This window comes from Gymnodraco acuticeps, unplaced genomic scaffold (genome assembly GCF_902827175.1).
Source record: "Gymnodraco acuticeps unplaced genomic scaffold, fGymAcu1.1, whole genome shotgun sequence".
Taxonomy (NCBI): Eukaryota; Metazoa; Chordata; class Actinopteri; order Perciformes; family Bathydraconidae; genus Gymnodraco; species Gymnodraco acuticeps.
In genome coordinates, this window is record NW_022990614.1 from 479,167 (window position 1) to 498,886 (window position 19,720).

At 40.9% G+C, this 19,720-nt stretch overlaps 1 protein-coding gene across 3 annotated transcripts in view; it reads right to left on the reverse strand.

Moving 5' to 3' along the window:
• The window catches only part of ttc3 (tetratricopeptide repeat domain 3), a 62,278-nt gene that overhangs the window by 35,976 nt on the left and 6,582 nt on the right, over positions 1-19,720 (reverse strand). For 2 of the 3 annotated variants that reach the window (XR_004570283.1, XM_034228986.1), the window contains exons 6-18: positions 19,316-19,369; positions 18,355-18,487; positions 11,903-11,988; positions 11,634-11,728; positions 10,499-10,561; positions 10,323-10,377; positions 10,056-10,218; positions 6,000-6,030; positions 5,840-5,912; positions 5,712-5,742; positions 4,372-4,432; positions 3,958-4,042; positions 201-350 (exon numbers count right to left, since the gene is read on the reverse strand). Coding sequence is in view for 1 of the 3 variants with exons in the window: in XM_034228986.1 (XP_034084877.1) it covers positions 201-350; positions 3,958-4,042; positions 4,372-4,432; positions 5,712-5,742; positions 5,840-5,912; positions 6,000-6,030; positions 10,056-10,218; positions 10,323-10,377; positions 10,499-10,561; positions 11,634-11,728; positions 11,903-11,988; positions 18,355-18,487; positions 19,316-19,369 (1,080 nt within the window). In the remaining 2 variants the exon portion in view is untranslated. The remainder of the gene's footprint in view (positions 1-200; positions 351-3,957; positions 4,043-4,371; positions 4,433-5,711; positions 5,743-5,839; positions 5,913-5,999; positions 6,031-10,055; positions 10,219-10,322; positions 10,378-10,498; positions 10,562-11,633; positions 11,729-11,902; positions 11,989-18,354; positions 18,488-19,315; positions 19,370-19,720) is intronic. The other variant, XR_004570284.1, reaches the window with a different exon arrangement.

Sequence of the window (19,720 nt, forward strand, 5' to 3'; positions counted from 1 at the left end):
AGCCCCATAAAACAAAGTGAACATATCGGTACAACAGAAATACAAATAAAAAGATATTAGTAATAAAAATGCCATCATTCTAATAAAGGTTAAATGATTATAATTATAAAAAATAAATGTTTCTGACATGTTCAATAAATTGACTAATACAAAATAAAATAAAAAATAACATAAGTGCAAAGTGTTAAATCTTCTGTTACCTTGGCTGTGCTGGTGTCCAGGATGTTCAGAGCCTTTCTGAACGCCTGCTCTGCGTTGCGGCAGCGGAGGTCGGTCAGCGCGCTGTGAGCGTCCTGCACCATCACTTTCAACTCTTTACACGCACCTGCTTTACTGTCACCCTCGTTCTGCTTCCGAAGACATAAAACACAACACAGAGACACAGGTCAGTTATTTAATGTAACCTGTTCAGCCCTGAGCCTGACATTCCCAGAACGAATGACTATGTCTTCACTTCTAAAAAGGGGTAAATTAATAATCTTTTTTCTCAAAGCAATGACAAACCTGTCAGTTGGATGTAGAAAAGTCAGAATCAATAAAGCAGGGGTAGACATTAGGGAAGCCAGTGATTATTCGAATATTCGTTACAGTCTCCATAATCGAATATTATTTTTAAAAATCGATTTTATTTATATATATTTTAAATATTATTTATGTTTTTTTTTTTTTTCCTGGCTTAGTTTCAACCAAAATATAGACTAATGCTAATAATAGTAATAGTATTAATAATTGTAAATGGCCATTGGTCACACCACCGGGTCGGTCGAATATTCGATTATTATTCGCCAGGGCTGCCGAATAAATCGATTTTGATCATGGTCAGTTTCTGGCAACCCTAGTAGACATTAAGCCCTCCGGGCCGGTGGACTTGTATTATCACTGGCCCCACCATTGTAACCACTGGCCCGGAGCATTCATCCAAAAAGAATCGACTAATAATGAAGAAAATTAACACATTTGTTGCAATAGTAATTTATGCACTAACTACATTACTACTTGTGCTACAGCATTTGAATCATCAGTTCTTCCTCATTTTCCTCAATTGTTCAAATTTGGTTTATTAAAATAATGATATTGTGGTCATTGCTAAAAAATGTCTGCGATTATTATGAGTATTATTATTTGTATAATGCGCTTTCTGCCTTCCTGTCATCAGGAGTTATAAATGTAATGGCTATGTAATAGATTAGATTAGTTCCTTCATTCTCCTAAACTGCTGGGACATTTCCCTCTAGCCAATACCTTTATTTTCTACTCTTCACTTACTTGTCAGCATAGGTCGGCATAGATGTACAGAGCTGGCAGAAGACCTTGTTTATATTGGCATCATATTGAGAGGTGCAGTGACGCATCCTAAAACCAGGAAGTAAGCTGCTGGTTCCCTCGACAAAAAGCAATGGGATTTCTCCACAGGGTTTTGGAAAATAGCTGAAAATAAGGTCTGTGGAAAACAAACCTGTTTGATAAATGCACGTTTTGTTCAGCCGGATAATCTCCACATGTCTACCCTACTTTTATAATTTTCAAATCATAAATCTAATCGATAGATTATAAAAGGGTTTTAGGATGCGTCACTGCACCACTAGAAGCCAACTCCATCGATCAAGCTGAAACGTTCTCTCCCTCTTCTTCTCATGCTCCCTGTCACTCTGCTTTAACTCCTCCGGTGACTTTCTTTTATTTGAAGATTGTTTTTTGCCCGGTGCTTGGCCGGTTACCGCTGGTATTAAAAACATTTTTGGCGAATGGTTAGGTGGCGCGATACTCTGTAGTGAACGAGCGCGCTCCCGCTCACGGGAGCCTGCTCTTGCTGCGCTCTCACTTTCCCCCCAACAACGACAACCGACTCACAAAACGCTATGTTGTAGCATTGATAAACAAAACAATTTAACAACATTGCTAGTCAAAATACCTATACCACAGGACCATTTTTTATTTTTTTTAAAGCAATATTTTTAGTGGCCCGAGCGGGCAAGTGGAATGTACGTTATGCTGGCCCGGTGTGTCTAAATAGTGCTTCCGGGCCAGCGAGCCATTTATAATGTCGAGCCCTGATATAGATGTTTTTATTTTTAAAGTAAATTCAGATTGAACATAGTAAAAAATAAATGTAAATGATAGTGTCCGTCCAAAAATAAAACATTACTTATAGTGAAAAAAGCTTTAGGAATCCAAACTATAAAATATAATAAGTACCCTGTATCAAGATTGATGCAAAACAAGTGACCTTTGACCTTTTTAGAGGTTTAAGAAAAAACAAACACTTCTGGGGTGGTTTGGGTGCATTTTCCATATCTCTGGAACCCCTCGGTCGATTTTGGTGATTGACATCTCTTTTTAACTGTTAGAGCCAATAGAATCGAAGGGAAGTTCCTAAAAATCCATCTAAACATTGCCCATTGGTGAATGAGTGCTGCGTAGCCAGAATGCCCAAAACAGGAAGCTGTCATACACTCTAGTAGCTATCGTAGCAGCTAATATGAAATCTCCGTTATTTATATAAATATGAAGATGGATTATCAGTAGGGATGCACGATATTGGTTTTTTGAAACCGATACCTTCCTGCTTCTCAAGACCGATAACAAAAAATGTACGCCACTAATTATTTTAACGCGATTAACGCATGTGTATTTTTTTTCCTTGGCTGCCCCGTAGTTTCAGAGCGCATCGAGTTTAAAATACCATCTACAAGCTGATGCTGACAGCCCCGCTCCTGCCGCCCACTTGTGGCAGTCCACACTTCTACGCTCACCGGCAGGCACCGACCATAGACTGTATATATAAAGGCACCGACTGGCCATCTGGAGGACCGGGAGGGTGTGTGTATGTGTGGCCCGAGCGAGCGAGAGACCTTACGTGCATTGTTGTTGTTAGCATCTGGTGCTAGCTAGCTGCGCTAACGGATATAAGGAGCTGTTTAAATGAAAACAGAGGAGCGACATTTCGCCACAACTGCGCCGAGCACTTGACTTTATGCAGGAAGCCAGACAGTGAGACATTGTACGAAAAGTCAGCACACTCAGCACGGATAGTGCGCAACATGATTGCAGCGTCCAGGCAGCTCCGGTTCGAGCATATGCCTTGAGTTGCACATAGCTCCAACGCCCATACCACCGACGACATGTTTGTTTACTGTCCTGGCTTCACGGCCGCACACCATTTACGTCACAGCCAGGCATGAGTTAGGGAGCGCTGGATTTGTGAAGAACTCCCCTCTTCCTAAACCACTAATACCACAGTACTGGCAAAACGGGAGGAGCCGAGTGAAAAACAAGCGCCCCTCATCCCAATCCACCCACACCGCAGTATTTTTTTCTTTTTTTTACCCAAAAAATATATTGTATATTATCGGGGCTATTAATACTGGTATCGGGTTTATCGGGATGACGTCATAATTCCTAATATCGGACCGATAATTATCGGGCCGATAATTATCGTGCATCCCTAATTATCAGTAATAATTTCAAAGTGACACAGACACATTGGATTAACCTTCAGCAGCGTTTCTATCGTTTTAATGCCATTGAACACAACTTTTGATCAGAAAACCACAAAGTGAAGACGTTTTTAGCTGTTTTGGCTCCGTAAAGCAAACATTTGTGTTGTTTGTTGTCGTTTCGCCGCGAGTGATGATACTTATATGTCTGGAATCAGTGGAATATCAGCTTGCTAATCGATATCTTGTTTGTGCAGATACGATGAGCAATAAGGGTATTTTACCGTGAGTTCTGTGCTAAGTGCGTTAGCATTTTGTCGCTCAGGGCTAATTCAGAGCCTTTGTTAGTACCCTTTTGTTTCGTTTAGCTAAAAATGGTTAATATTGTCTGAAAGCTGAGTTTCTTCCCGTTAAGTGAGTATGACACATTCATAGTTTATTAAATGTTAAGAAGCCCTCAGACGCTGTTTCTTGCAACATGTTGCGTTTCGAAAATGTGACGTGTTCAGTTCAGCCTCACCTTCACTTCAGGCGGACTTCTGTTCTTTGGTTTCTTCTTCGTTGGTGTGCTGGAGTCTCCCTTCCCATTCTTCGTAGGAGGCTCACTGAAAGCACAACATTTAAAATCAGGTAAATACTCTGAAAGGGAAAATGGAAACGAGAAGCTCTTTAGCTGTAAACTTGATGATGCATGTTACAAATGTTTTACCAAAGTACTGCATCTAAATCTCGTTATAGAGGAGATGTTGAACAACTTGCCAAATCAAAGTGAAATGAAAGAATGGATTGAGAAGTATGTGTGATAAATACCAGAACTTTTATCAATCAATCGACCAACTGCACTGAGCAGGGGCGGCGGGAATTAACTAGTTAATTAAGAGTAAATGATTTCAAGCAGTGGCATCATCCTTTATAAAAAACATATTTTACTAACCTTTTTGATGGTTTGGAGTTTTTAGTACTGCCCTCTGACTGCACAGTCTTTTCATTTTTCACTGAAGAGAAAGAGAGAACGTTGCTCATGAAGTGTTGAACATATAATTTGGCTAAAACAGGGTTAGACATTATAAATGGCCTGGAAGCACTATCTAGACACAGGCATAACGTACTTTCCATTTGCCCGCTCGGGCCACTAAAAATATTGCTTTAAAAAAACAAAATTGTCCTGTGGTATAGGTATTTTGACAAGCAATTTTGTTAAATTGTTTCGTTTATTAATGCTACAACATAGCGTTTCGTGAGGCTTTTGTCGTTGTTGGGTGAAAAGCAAGCTGCTCCCGTTCACTACAGACTTTCGCGCCACCTAACCAGTCGCCAAAATCTTTTTAATACCAGCGGTAACCGGCCAAGCGCCGGGCAAAAAACAATCTTAAAATAAAAGAATGTCACCGGAGGAGTTAAAGGAGAGTGACAGGGAGCATGAGAAGAAGAGGGAGATAAAGTTTCAGCCATCTCGATGGATGGAGTTGGCTTCAATATGATGATATACACAAGGTCTTTTGTCGGCTCTGTGCATCAATGCCGACCTATGCTGACAAGTACGTGAAGAGTAGAAAATATAAAAGGTATTGGCTATAGGGAAATGTCCCAGCAGTTTAGGATAATGAAGGTTCTAATGTAATCTATTACATAGTAGGGATGGGAATTTGAAAGCAAATGTATATTCGAATATTCGATCCCCAAAAAAAAGGGTTAACCACACAAAGACAGGGGGTGTTTCTCAATCTCGAGTAAAGCTGCTCCAGAGCCACTATTTCAAGCATACTATGTCACCGAGTGCCGCTGAAGGACTGTTCCAATGTCCAGCATACTTGGAATTCTACCGAGCCCGGCGTACTTCGTTTGGAGACATTTCGAGGCTGCACATGTGTAGATTCTGCGGTCTTAAAATCCCCACAATGCTTTGCGCACGGACCAATTTCCCCAAATCTGTGGCGGAAAATGTAAGGCGGGGCCTCTCATATGACGCACACCTGCACACTTGCTCGCCTGTTCCACACAGTATTCTTGCCTCGCTTCTGAAGCAAGTGACTCGGAAGACATGTGCTACCAAGCAAGCGTACTCGACATTGAGAAACAACCAGAGTATTTTATTAAAGTCCAAAGTTGTGCCTAGATAAAGCTTCACAAATATTTATGTTAAGTTCTTTGCACTCAAGTCTTTCATTTTGAGTCTGGAGGCACCAATATGCTTTCCAATATTTGTAATTAATATGTATTTAAGAATATGAGAGGCATACTGTGTACACCAGCTATAAGTTTAAACAAACTCACCTTGTTGCTTTTCTTGTTTAACCACTGGGGTCTGTCAACACACAAGTTAATAAACACCAGTTAATAATTTATAAAAAAAGATATGCATTAGTGAATGTTTGCTCGCCATAAGATAGAGAGTTACTCACTTTACTCTTCGGAGGAGGATCGTTCTTATGAACAGAGTTTACAGACAGCGGCCGTGGCTCCAGTGTTTGAGCTCTGAAAGTGCAAAAAAACAACATCAATTCATGTATCAACTTTTAATAATCACGTCGGTAAAATGTGTGGATAATAGCGCCAACATACTTTTTACTTTGGTTTTTCTTAGGCGGTACAACTGAAATCAAAGCACAAGAGCATGAGTTTCATTTTGAAGGGCATCAAAACAAAAGATTAGGGATGAAGTCATACAGATTTGTTAGTAACTAGATTAGATTTCTGTCCATGATGAGCAGTATTCAGGTTTGAGATACAAGTACAATGTCACAGAAGACAATAAGGAGCATTTACAAGTAAAGACAAATAACAATATATTAGGGCTGTCAGTCGATTAAAATATTTAATCGCATGATTGTCCATAGTTAATCGCACATTTTTCATCTGTTCTAAATGTACCTTAGAGGAATATTTTTCAAGTTTTGAATACTCTTATCAACATATGAGTGGACAAATATGCTTTATGCTAATGTTTATTATCATTTGAACAATGACAAATATTCGCCTCAATTCAACCTGGAACTTCTCTCATACAATAATACAATACACATAGTGTGTGTGTGTGTGTGTGTGTGATGGATCGAGCTATGTGCAACTCAAGGCATATGCTCGAACGGGAGCTGCCTGGACGCTGCAATCATGTTGCGCACTATCCGTGCTGACTTTTCGTACAATGTCCCACTGTCTGGCTTCCTGCATAAAGTCAAGTGCTCGGCGCAGTTGTGGCGAAATGTCGCTCCTCTGTTTTCATTTAAACAGCTCCATATCCGTTAGCGCAGCTAGCTAGCACCAGATGCTAACAACAACAATGCACGTAAGGTCTCTCTCTCGCTCGGGCCACACATACACACACCCTCCCGGTCCTCCCAACAGCCAGTCGGTGCCTTTATATATACAGTCTATGGTCGGTGCCTGCCGGTGAGCGTGGAAGTGTGGTCTGCCACAAGCGGGCGGCAGGAGCGGGGCTGTCAGCATCAGCTTGTAGATGGTATTTTAAACTCGATGCGCTCTGAAACTACGGGGCGGCCGAGGACAAAAAATACACATGCGTTAATCGCGTTAAAATAATTAGTGGCGGTAATTTTTTTTTGACACCCCTACAAAATATACATGGAGACAAAAAAAGAAACCAAAAACAGGGTGTGTCAGAGTTTCCGTTAGCTGGTAATTACCGGACTATGATCGGTAAAATACGCTGAAGACCGGCAAATCTAAATGTCTCCGGTCAAAATAATTTCCCCTTAGCGCAATACCGCATCAGTTGCGCCACTTATGTGACAGACAAGAATAGTACATTCGAATGTCTAACATTCAATGTGGAGAAAGAGATGTCCTGTATGGGTTGATTGTGCGTTGATCTGTTGGTAATGCCTCGGGGCTCCGGTGGGCATGTAAACAAAAGCATAATGCTGCGCTATACTTTGCGGCCTCACCCGGTTGCATAGCTTATTGTTTAGGTGTCTTGATAAGCAGGTATATCATTAGCTAGATCTGATCGATATGGACATAAACGTGAGTGAAGTCTAATCTGAAGGGAGAGAGATCAGCTGCTGCTGACGAGTCGACGGTGAGCGGAACAAAAACACACACTTCAGGTTAGAAGATCACACTTAGCTATTTTACTTAGGCTACCTCTCAAACTACCTAAACTAGTTATAGATACGTTTAGTTTTACGGTGGGGTCACTCATTACTGGATCTGCGAGCTGCATGAGACTGAGAGGCTGTCAGGAGAGGAAGCGAGCATTCCGTTTATTATTCCTGTGTTATTGTAAGTTACTGTAAACTTTTGAATAATGTAGTTAATCTACTATAATTAGTTTGTTTAATATCGAATCATATAAATTTGTTTTAACTCTCAATAAATAACAAAGAAGACTTTTGACATTTTGTCCGGAAGATTTAAACTTTAACGGACATGTTGACCGGCAACGGAACTCTGGTGTGTGTGTTTGTGGGATTAGACAAAAAGAGTAATAAATGACAACATTTGAATTAAAATGATATGAGTAACAATATAATAGTCATGTATCCTAGGGGGGGGGGGGGGCATGTCAATAGTAGCATGACCTTAAAGGTCCCATGTCATGGCCATTTCTACCGATCATAATTCCATTGTTGAGGTCTACTAGAATAGATTTATACTGTGTTTTCAATTTTCCAAACTCACATTGGTTTCTCATACAGCATCTCTGTATAGTATGTGTATTCACACTGTCCTACACGGCTTGTTGGAGCTCCTGGCCCCCCCCCCTCCCTATGAGCACAGTGGCCGTCTGCGAGACAGCGAGACACAGCGAAACCATCCCGAACACACACCCACAGCCTGGCTGGGAGTGTGTGTGTGTGTGTGTGTGCTCACACACAAACACAGCCTCGCTGCATCCCGCCATCTCAGGGAGGCGAAATCGGCAGAGCTGCAGCTGAGAAAAGATTGAATGTGTGTGTGAGGAAGTCCGGATTGGTCGTCGTTACGTCACTTGGTTCCCGGAAGAAAACAAATTGAAAAAGAGAAATCTCCAACGAGGCGTTCTGGGGCAGCATAGACAGGTATTTTCTGTGTTAGAGTTTTACTCGCTACAGCAGGGGTGGGGAACCTGCGGCCCGCGAGACAATTTGGTACGGCCCTCGAGGTAATTTATAAACACAAGCAAAAAATTAAAGAGATCTAGACCGCAAAAAAATTAAACAAGCGAGTACCTGTTTTTCCTGGCCGGTCAGGGTCCTTGAACACAACACGAGCCTAACGTGTCATCACGTGGTATATGTCTCGTCTGATAGGGGTGCAGTTCTGTCGGAGAGCACCAGAACACCGCTCCGGCACTTCCAGAAATTGCATTACCGATAAGGAGCCGTACACATGCCGCAGTGTCTTTAGTTGTAAGCCCAGTGGCGATCTGTTCATCTGTCACACTGATCATACAGTCAATAACTTTGTTGTTATTAGCATCTGGTTAGCTAGCTATGCTATCGAATATAAAAAGCTTTTTCTACAACCAGTGAGGTAAAGGCACATCTTTATATGGTCTTTAGAGTTATAAAAAACTAAGAGAATAAAGTAAACGGGTATAAAATACTATATGACGGTAACAAAAAGTTGTTATTAATAAACAAGAATACAGTTTGAAAGGGGAGTGATTTGTAAAATATCCATAAAGAAAAATAAATCTGCTTACAGTTCTGTTTCATATGGGTGTTGAGAGAGGTATCCATAGATCTCCTCATGTTGCTCTCAACACTTAAATCATGTCCACATGGATAGGAAACTAAATACTTTAGCACACATCTTGTGTCCATATCTTTCTGTTTTGGTGGTCATGACACAACCGTGCACATGCATGCATGCGCGAGTCATGGTGAGATATCTGGATTCAGAGGTTGCTTTTTCTTTGCACAGTATGAAAGAAAGGCGAAATGAATGGGCTGTGATTTTAGTATTTTTAAGCAGAGGTCAATAACTTGTATACGGCCCTCGGAGGATATTGTAAAAATTGAAATGGCCCTTGAGAGGAAAAAGGTTCCCCACCCCTGCGCTGCAGGGTGTACTTTGAGGGTTTTGACTCTGCAGACCGTTTACATGCAGAAAAACCTTCATAACACAAGGGGACGGGTGATAACCAGAGAAGCATGACATGGGACCTTTAAAAGAAGTAGAAAGGGATAGTGGCTGAAATCTGATTGAGGATTATGATGTGATAATCTTTCCATTGAAATGTATTCCATAAGCAGGTTTTTCCAAATTGTGATATTGCTTTTGCGTCGTGATTTCCAATTCATGATAGTTTTTGTTTTTATTGGGGCTATGGACAGAATTCTACTTGATGTAATGTTGATGTTCCCATTGGAAATGTCTCCTAGTAAAGAACAGGTTTGAGATCTTAAATTGAAGAAGGGACAATCAACTAACTAGTCTACAATAGAAATCTCAAGATGTGATTTGAAACGTTTCCTGTTGTTCTTTACATCGTAGAGCCAGACTGTTTACTGACAGCCGTGTAAATCTGTCTGCTTAACAAAAGTATAACATGTCGGCAGTGGAGGCATTAGTTTGCACATTTAACTAAAACTCTCAACCTCCAGCACCTTTGCCTTTTCAAATGTGATGTATGTCGCTGCTGTGAACATGAGACGAGTGCAGGGAAAATACCTTTGGGCTCTGGCATTTCCAATAAGAATTTCTCGTGTTGGTCTTCCAGGTCTTTGATCCCGTCTCGGTTGTCTTTACAAAGACCCCGGGCTAATACGTTGGCTTCGATAGCCTTTTTCCCCTCGCCCAAGAAAAACAAAGCCTCACAGAAGCGGAAGTGGCCCTGCAAACAAAACCGTGATTTACATTTGGACTCATTATTACCATTTCAAGAACATACAACTCGATCAAAATGAATCTCACACAGATCATAAAAGAGATAAGTACCTTCACCCAGAGTGGCTTTATCAGAGTAGCACGTTTTCCATCAGTTAACGCTTTGCTGTAAAAATCAATAAGTCATTTTAGCATTAAAACACATTTCCTTTCCAGTGCACCATTCACTCAGACGTCACTTCTGATACTTCATGCATTCACCAATGAGAGGAATAAGTGATACTTACAGATATTTTTTACATCGGACATAGCATAGCGCTCGGTTTCCATAAATGAAGTGGTTGTCAGGGCTGGATGGAGGAGAAGTACATTTGAGTCACAAAAGTAAACATGTTTACAAAAGTATTATTTTACTATCTATATAAATACCCTGCAATGAATATTTTCTATGTAACACTTATGGCGCTTTTCCACTGCAGCACGATTTAAGCGTGCCGTGACAAACCCAGCCCGGTTTTTTTTTTTTTGCGTTTCCACTAGGGCTAGTTCTGGCTAGCGGGTACCTTTTCACAGTTTTTCTGTCCCTCCAAAAACGTGGTTCTTTCCGGGCCAACAACCGGGCTGAGTATGCTAAACTAGTGAGAGAATCGCTTGTAACTACAACACAATGAACATATTTGACCGTGATTTAATTGTAACACACGTTTCAAAATGATGCCGAAGTAACAACATACTGATACCGGTTAGTAAAAACCATGAATTCATGCTTTGACAAGTCTGCAGACACCTTTTAAAATGCATGTTTTCTGAATGGAGATCAGCTAAGCTAACGTTGTATATGCTCCGACCGTCCACACTCACAACAACGGCCTACAGACAGAAATAAAGCAGCGACTGTATTCGCCATGACACAGACAGTCTGTGGTTTGTACTTGTTTAACTTTTGTCTAGTTTCTGAACAGATATGCTAACTGCTAACGGCTGATGTTTTGGTGTTGTGGTTCGCATTGAAGATGACGTCACGGCTCCGCCTATACTGCGTTACTATAGTTACTACCCCAGCTACTAAACTGTAATGGAAACGCAGCATAAAGTGAGCCTGGCCTACCAAGGCCTAACTATACCGTACTAAGCCGTGCGAGGTCCTGCAGTGGAAATGCGCCATTAGTTATTTCCACATAAAGGCAATTTTTGTAATAAGTGTTTGTAATAATCTGTACCACTCATATATTGTTTTAAAAGAGTGTCAACAAAAACATAAATACTTCAACTTCACTGGGAAAAGGCCGTACTATTTTATTGCATTATTGTAAATCAAGTGAAAACAAAAACATAAAAAAATGTTGCAACCACCATTTCCTTAAAAACAACAGTTTAAAGTTTCATGCATTAACTTTTATAAATAAATGAAATATTACTTACTATAATTTGATGGCTTTAGAATAATACTTCACAGCTTCTTCAAACTGCATTTTCTTGAAGTTCTCATTTCCTTTCTTCTTCATTTCTTCACTTTTCTGGAGAAGGAACACGACAAACCAAATATTTAAATTACTCATTAGTAGCTAACATACTTGTCATTAATTCTGCCGTCAACTTACATGTGTCTGTGGCAAATAAATACATACAAAGCCTGTTTGAGAATAGTTTATTTATATCAGAGAGACAGCCGTAGATGTTATTTGTCTCACCTCTATTAGATATTCAGCCGGTCGAACATTCAGCGCCTTCATCGTCTTCTCCGAGTCAGAGCCCATTTGCTGAATGTACTTTGCAACTGATGGAAGCAAAAGAGGAGTGTGTTTGTTATGATCCACACACAAGGCTCACTGTTTACTCACCACATCACAGTGGTGCAGTGACGAGTCCTAAAACCCGGAAGTGAGTTAGCATTTTACCACTACGGGTTCCAGAGTCAATGGGATTTAGGAAAATAGCTGGAAATAAGGTCTGTGGTTGACACAAATTGAAGCGACGGATCACGTGTTGTTCTACGACATTAAATACATCAGCAGTGACCCCACTGGGGATTTTTGAAGAGTTTACGTGTCTGAAAAACGATGGTTGTTGTTGGGAAAATACTGAATGTTCCTTCTATATCAGAGTAGCACATGATAACAGAGGCCATACGTAGCTGTGTACGTAGCCGGATGTATGACTACATGGATGACGCTCATGAGACACTGTGAAGTTATGATAGCTATGTTCCTAAGATTGGCATGATGACACTGGCATGGCATGATGCCCCTAGACCATGGGTCAGCAACAGGCGGCCCGCGGGCCATTGTTGGCCCGCCAGCAATAATATTTGGCCCGTAATTTTGAGAATCAAAAATAAAATATTATTTAGATTTCTTTTGTTTTTTTTTTACAACATCGGACCGACAGTCGCACATCAGGGTTTCCGTTAGCCGCCGATCGATCGGCCGCCGGTCATTATCGGCCGCCGGTCATTATCGGCCGATATTCACTCTTAATAGTTTGATCGGTGCTCTCTATAAAGGCCGATCAGGAGAGCTGGATCTGATCGATATGGACATAAACGCGAGTGAAGTGTAACCGGACCCGAGAGAGAGATCAGATCAGCTGCTGAGTCTGATGGAGACACGCAGCTCTGCATGATCACCTGAAGCCCCACCCACTGTTTAGGGAGCTGCATGAGAAACTGACGGGCTGTCAGGAGAGAGAGGGAGGGAGAGGGGAAAAGAGAGCATCCGTTTCTCCCGTGTTATTATTCAAAGTTATTGTAAACTTTTGAAGTAGTTTGTTTGAATGTAATAATTATGTTGTTTGTGGAATCATTTATTGAAAAATAAATCTGAAATTTTTGATCTGTAACGATTATAAACTGAAGCAATATAAAAATGAGCCCCATTAACTGAGTTTTAAACATCAGCATATCCGGTCCTAGTCCGGTGATTACCTGCTAACGGAAACTCTGCTACACAATTCTTATTATTATTATTGAAACATGACCGGTAAGTTTCAAATTTGTCCGGTAAAATAAATTCTGTCCCGACATATCCGCTTACATTCATAATGTCAGCGGAGGGAGGGGAAGCGGCGCTGTGGAAGAGCAGAGTGGAGGGAGAGCTGTCATCTTCCCTTTACAAGCTTCAAACATGTATTTATCGTGTGATTTTGGAAATAAAAATGTCATATTCTGAAAGCCAAGACTTTGTTTATTTAAAATCAAACAAAACACCCGAACCCCGAAAAACTATTTTTTTACGCAAATCCACCGTTGCGACTTCCGACTGATTTCGATAGAGCGGGTCACATATGGCAAATGTGTGGTTGGGGGGAACCAGGTCAATTAAAGTACTTATTTAACTATTAAATACATTGAGTTTGAGTAAAATACTTGGTTATTGATTAATTTAGGCTATAATATATGAAATTGCAAAGCAAAACTGCTGTAATTGATTTATTTTGTCCTTTGGTATTTTTTAAAGGTTTTCAACCTGAAAGAATCCTAATGTGTCCTTGAAAAGTTGAAATAAAGAAAAGGAAAAAGGATTCCAGTTGTCCATGCGTCCTCTGTTGCCCCTCAAGCCTCTCAAATGTGGGCAAACACTCAAATAAATGCCAAAAACCCAGAGAACTTGACAATACTTATCAGAATAAAAGCATGTTAAATACCGTACACCCCAGCGCGTGCACTACGCTCTGCATCAGCCAAACGACTCGCTGCGCCCTCGCTGCGAGGGGGACCCAAGTTCCCATCGGCGAAAACACGTGGGTTTGCTATCCTGGCTCCAAGATGGTGGAATGAGCTCCCCATTGACATCAGGACGGCAGATAGCTTGCACATCTTCCGGCGCAAACTGAAAACTCATCTCTTTCGACTCCACTTCGAGCGTTAGAACGATTAACGAAGCACTTTTATACCAATAAAGGACTGGATTATCTAAAGCCAGTGGAGTAGCACTTGAAATGTTTGGCTCTATGAAACCTGATATACTTATATGATTCTGTTTTCTTCAAGGTTGTGTCTTCCTGGTCGAATGTACTTATTGTAAGTCGCTTTGGACAAAAGCGTCAGCTAAATGCAATGTAATGTAAATAACACTGCTAGTTACTTTACTCAGTGGAGGCTCGTCCATTGAGGAAAGGGAGGACCATCCTCCCTACAATTTCAGAGAAAAATAGACTTTGAAGAGAACAATAAATACACCTCAATTTAAAAGATAAGTCTGTTAAAATACAGATAATAGCCCTGGCTTTGGGACTGAAATGGGGCTAGAGAGGACGAGCCTCCCTTTGGGCGGGTCTAGCCACAGGCTCTGGATTGGGCGCCTATATCATCAGTGAACCAATCAGCGGATCTGACTGCGCATCAGAGTGTTGATGGGGAGGCTTATCAGCGATATCAGAACAGGGGCGCTGCACCCTCTTACCAAAATCAATTCCTTGAATTAGGCTTTGATTATGTTCTGGCCCGCCATCTTGCGGCTCAGCAAAAAATTGGCCCACGGCCAAACTTACTTGCCTACCCCTGCCCTAGACAGATAGGCATATGACTGTCATGTGTATTGCTTACGCAGGCCTTGGCTAATCTTAACTAATGTCAGAATACTGCTTTGAACCGGTATTCCTCCATCTTGCTGACTGCAACACCCTCTCTTGTATACAACCATATCGAGGACTATTTGTCCCACGCAGCCCTGTGTGTGATGACTACTTCCATTCTTGCAAGGATAATAAATACATGTATCCTGATATTGAAGACCAAGCATTTTGCTTCTGGGCGATTAGATTTTTGATTAGAAAATGATAAAAGTAGGGTAGACATGTGGAGATTATCCGGCTGACCAAAACGTGCATTTATCAAACGGGTTCGTTTTCCACAGACCTTATTTCCAGCTATTTTCCAAAATCCTATGGAGAAATCCCATAGATTTTTGTCGAGGTTGTTTCCGGGTCAGCCTACAAAAATACGTCATCCCTGCACCACTCTATACTGCACAGTAATGACTCTTACATGTCTAATATGTGTAATGTGTAAAGCGCTTTGAGCACCTGTAAAAGCGCTCTAATAAAAAATGTATCATTTTGTATGTATCATGTTATGTGTGTTCATGAGAAGAGGCACCTTTATTTTATCCCCAAGAGGAAATGTGGGTGTTCACTCCGTACAAAACACACATGCACACAAAGTAGGTCTGAGTGGAAGAAAATTGACAACTGCCTGCCCCTTTTCGGTTTTAAATTTAGCATTTCCTTATCTCGCCACATTTAAAAGCTGCGTGTGGGTGATAAGTCGTGGCTGCACATGTTGCTGCTTGACAATACAAATATTTTTAAATATGCAAAGTGGCATCATGCTAGATGGCAAAAACACAACATCCCCTTCCACTGCTACGCCGACGATGTACAGATCTATCTGCCACTCAATTCAAATGTCAACTCATTACAGCAGTTGATGGACTGCTTAGCAGAGATCAAATCCTGGCTGAGCCAAAACTTCCTCAACGAGAACAAGACTGAGGTTATCTTTTTTGGACCCCAACCTCCAAGGTTGATATTCTGGGCTCCCTCAAAAACAATATCCGCCCCTCTGTCACGAACCTTGGAGTGACCTTCAATAGCACTTTTAAATTCGATAAGCAGGTCAGCAGCGTAGTCAAAACCTGCTTTTTTAAAATACGACTATTGGCTAAGACCAAGTCGTTTTTATCTTTTAAAGACCTGGAAAGGGTTATTAATAGGGATGCACGATAATTATCGGCCCGATATTAGGAATTATGACGTCATCCGATAAACCCGATACCAGTATTAATAGCCCCGATAATATACAATATATTTTTTGGGTAAAAAAAAAGAAAAACAATACTGCGGTGTGGGTGGATTGGGATGAGGGGCGCTTGTTTTTCACTCGGCTCCTCCCGTTTTGGCAGTACTGTGGTATTAGTGGTTTAGGAAGAGGGCAGTTTTTCACAAATCCAGCGCTAACGCAGCTGCACGTCTTCTCACTGGCCACAAAAAGCGTCACCACATCACCCCAATTCTGTCCTCATTGCACTGGCTTCCAGTTCGGTTCAGAATTGATTTTAAAATCCTTTTATTTGTTTTCAAAGCCCTAAATGGGCTGGCTCCGGCCTATATAGCTGAACTCCTCCATCGCTACACCCCAGCCAGAGCTTTAAGGTCGGCTGACCAGCGGTTGCTGATAGTGCCCAAGACCAGGCTCAAAACCCGAGGGCACCGAGCCTTCGCAGCAGCTGGCCCCAGGCTCTGGAACACTCGGCCCCTCCACGTGAGGTGTGCCCAGACCCTAGGGGTTTTTAAATCTACTCTTAAAAACACACTTCTTCTCTCTGGCCTTTTAGTCAGAGCGGAGCATGACACCTGACTTTTCCCTTTGTTTTCTATATATCTGTTGTAATTTATTGTCTTTTATTGTGATTGTAAGTAATGTGTTTTTATGTGATTGTAGTATTTATTACATGTACAGCACTTTGGCCCGACCAACAATCGCTTTTAAACGTGCTTTATAAATACACTTTGATTTGATGGCAGCAGCTCTCAGTGACTTGTATAATGTATGCATTGTATTCCATGTCTATAGAGTAGTAGTTTTGGTCTCTTTCTTATCGGGTTTTGTCAAAATAGGCGCTGCACCTTCTTACTTTCTGCGTGCGCCCTCATACCTAAATGCCAATTCTCCATGTAAAATATTAAAGTGACGCCAGAAAACAATATTTCTGTTCCTCAAAAACTCTATAATTGCTCCAAAAATGTGAAAATCGTGTCAAATAGAGCGTCAGAGACAGCTTTGTTTTTAACAGGGATCAGACGTTGCGTTGTGTACACTAAAAACCTATAGATCTAAATGTAATTCTTGCCAACAGCTGGATGGGGTTTGAAATCCTCATGAGTTCACATAATACATTTGGTCAATGCTGTCATTTCATTTGGTCGTTTATTCTGTCCACATGACTTGAACTAAAGGTCTGTTTGTCCTGGGAGAAAGATCCCTTTCATTTGTTCTCCCTGAGGTTTCTACATTTCCCCCCCCCCCCCCATTTACATTTTGCACCCGACACTTTTTACGCTGCTATGGACAATCTTGCACTAATGTACACCCCCAAAGATATTGAAGTGACTGTTATTTTCTATATATTGATTGTTATTGTGTTTTTATCTTAAAGGTGGGGTGGGTAATTCACTTCAGAAACACTTTTTGCTATATTCCGTGGAATGTTCTTAACATCCCGATAGCAATGAATAAATTAAATGCTTTGACAATAAATACATGAAAAAAATTCATCTGTGGAAGCCGTGGCGCTGTAAAAAGCACGACCAATCATCTGAGCCGGCCCGGCTAAAGTAACTGGATGGCCTACCTGCCTGTCAGCCTTCCATCTGTGCACAAACTTATCTCGTGCCCTCATTGGTCATGTGCGCGTTTGTGTGTGTTGGAGGAGGGGCTCTGTAAGGAAGTGGCAGATTTGTTCGGGTTGTGTACTTTCAAATTCTAGCGCACTCGAGCTGGTTTCTCCATTCTTACCTACCCTACCTTTAACGTGTGTTGATTGTGTATATATAAGATATACATATTTTATAGATATTTGTATTATTATATTTTTGTATTCGGGATTGTTGGAAACGTTATTTCGATCTCTCCGTCTCTACACACAAACTGAAAGATTGACATTAAAGTTGACTTTGATGTGTAGCAACATCGAATATCAGCAGATATATTCCTTGTCAAATAATGCAGTGGTTTGTCAGGATCTAATGTCCACATTTAAACAACTATAACAATTATTACACCTGACTGACGATTAATTCTCCCATTAGCAATTCAGCCAGCATACCCAGCATCAATGATTTTATATTATACCGTTATCTCATACGTGGTTCAACACCTCTATGAGTTTTCAATGTGCATCTATTCGAGTACGGCAGGAAAATTAAACTATACGGCGGCCGTCGAGACAAAGGATCCACGTGACAACTTATTTAAAAATAATGCTCTTCCTGACTTTGATGTTGGAAGTTATTTCTTGTGAGACAGAGGGCGTCAAATGCTACACCGCCCGTAGAGCCCATTTGATTGACTGATTTACAAAAAAACATATTTTGTGAAAGGATAATGCAAAGTAACTTGTCATCATTGAATTGCTTTGTGTCTCACACTCTGTGAAGATGACGTGCAGCGCTGTGAAGCAGATCTGGGGATGCCCGAGGCTCATGACACGATGTCGGATGCCAGGCTCTCCCGTTCGCTCCAACCAGCACATCGCATCCTTCAGAGCCTCTGGGGTGCGCTGAGGTACAGAGAAATATGTCAAATAGAGAACCATTCAACCATCAACCCTTACATTGGCAGAGGCAGTAGACGTAGGCATGTATTCAGCGTTACTGTATTTTTGACACTTTTGTTGCATTTGACAAAGTATTTGTTATTGAATTTTAATATAAGATGGAGAAACAGCAGGAATGTCTAAGGATGCATCAACCTGACAATGTGTCTCACAATACCTCAACTCAGAAAGTCCTCTAGTACTAAAAATGGTTCTCTTACCAGTACCTTATTTTCACAAATGTTAATCTCACAAGAAATGTAACATTTAAGTATGGTTGGTGTTTTTCCTCTTTAACACGTTGTAGAAATACTGACTTTATTAACAACAATGACAAGAATCAGTAAGTAAAGTACATTGGTTACACCTGGACATTACCAAATCTTAATAATAAGGATTGGAGCAGACACTGACCAAATTGAATTGAAACAGCACTACAAATCTCTTAAAACAAAGCAATTTGGTTAAGCACAAACTACAGCTTCAAATATCATCATGGAACGTCATTAAAATCTCTTTTAAGCTTCATAAATGTGTTGCAAAGAGTTTGTATTCGATTGCATCAGATTGCTTTTTTTACTTAAAATGTCCAACTGATAAATCGATAAATATAGTTGTACTGTAGGGTACCTTGAGCGCTGAAGTATGTCTGAATGATCATTGTTATTATTAACCAAAAGCTAGAGAAGAGCAGCAATGCCTCTGCCATTGTTCAAGTACCTTTACTTGTATTCTATTCATTGATAACCTTTCCGAATATTCAATGCAAACTATCGCTTTTCGCAGACTTACCAAGTTAAACATGTTGCTGATCCAGATAACGTGTTTAGTTTGATCCCTTGTAACCTGGAACAGAGAAACGACAAGAAACGTCAATTCAAGGCAGAAAAAAATCGACTTCGATCGAAATATTCTGAACAGTTTAGGGATTCTTATCTCAGACAGGTTGGTGTTGCTTCTGTGTCCAAAAACAACTGTAGCTCGTAGTTTAAAGGTCCCCTATTATACTGTTTCTCATCAATATATATTCTGGATATAGATATATCCAGAACCTGTCTCTGATTGGCTGAAACACCAAACGGATCAATGCAGCATTACCCATAATCCCCTCTGTTTCAAAAGTGCTGATTCTCTGTCTGTTACTTTAGATCAGTGGTTCTCAAAGTGGGGGGCGCGCCCCCCCAGGGGGGCGCAGAG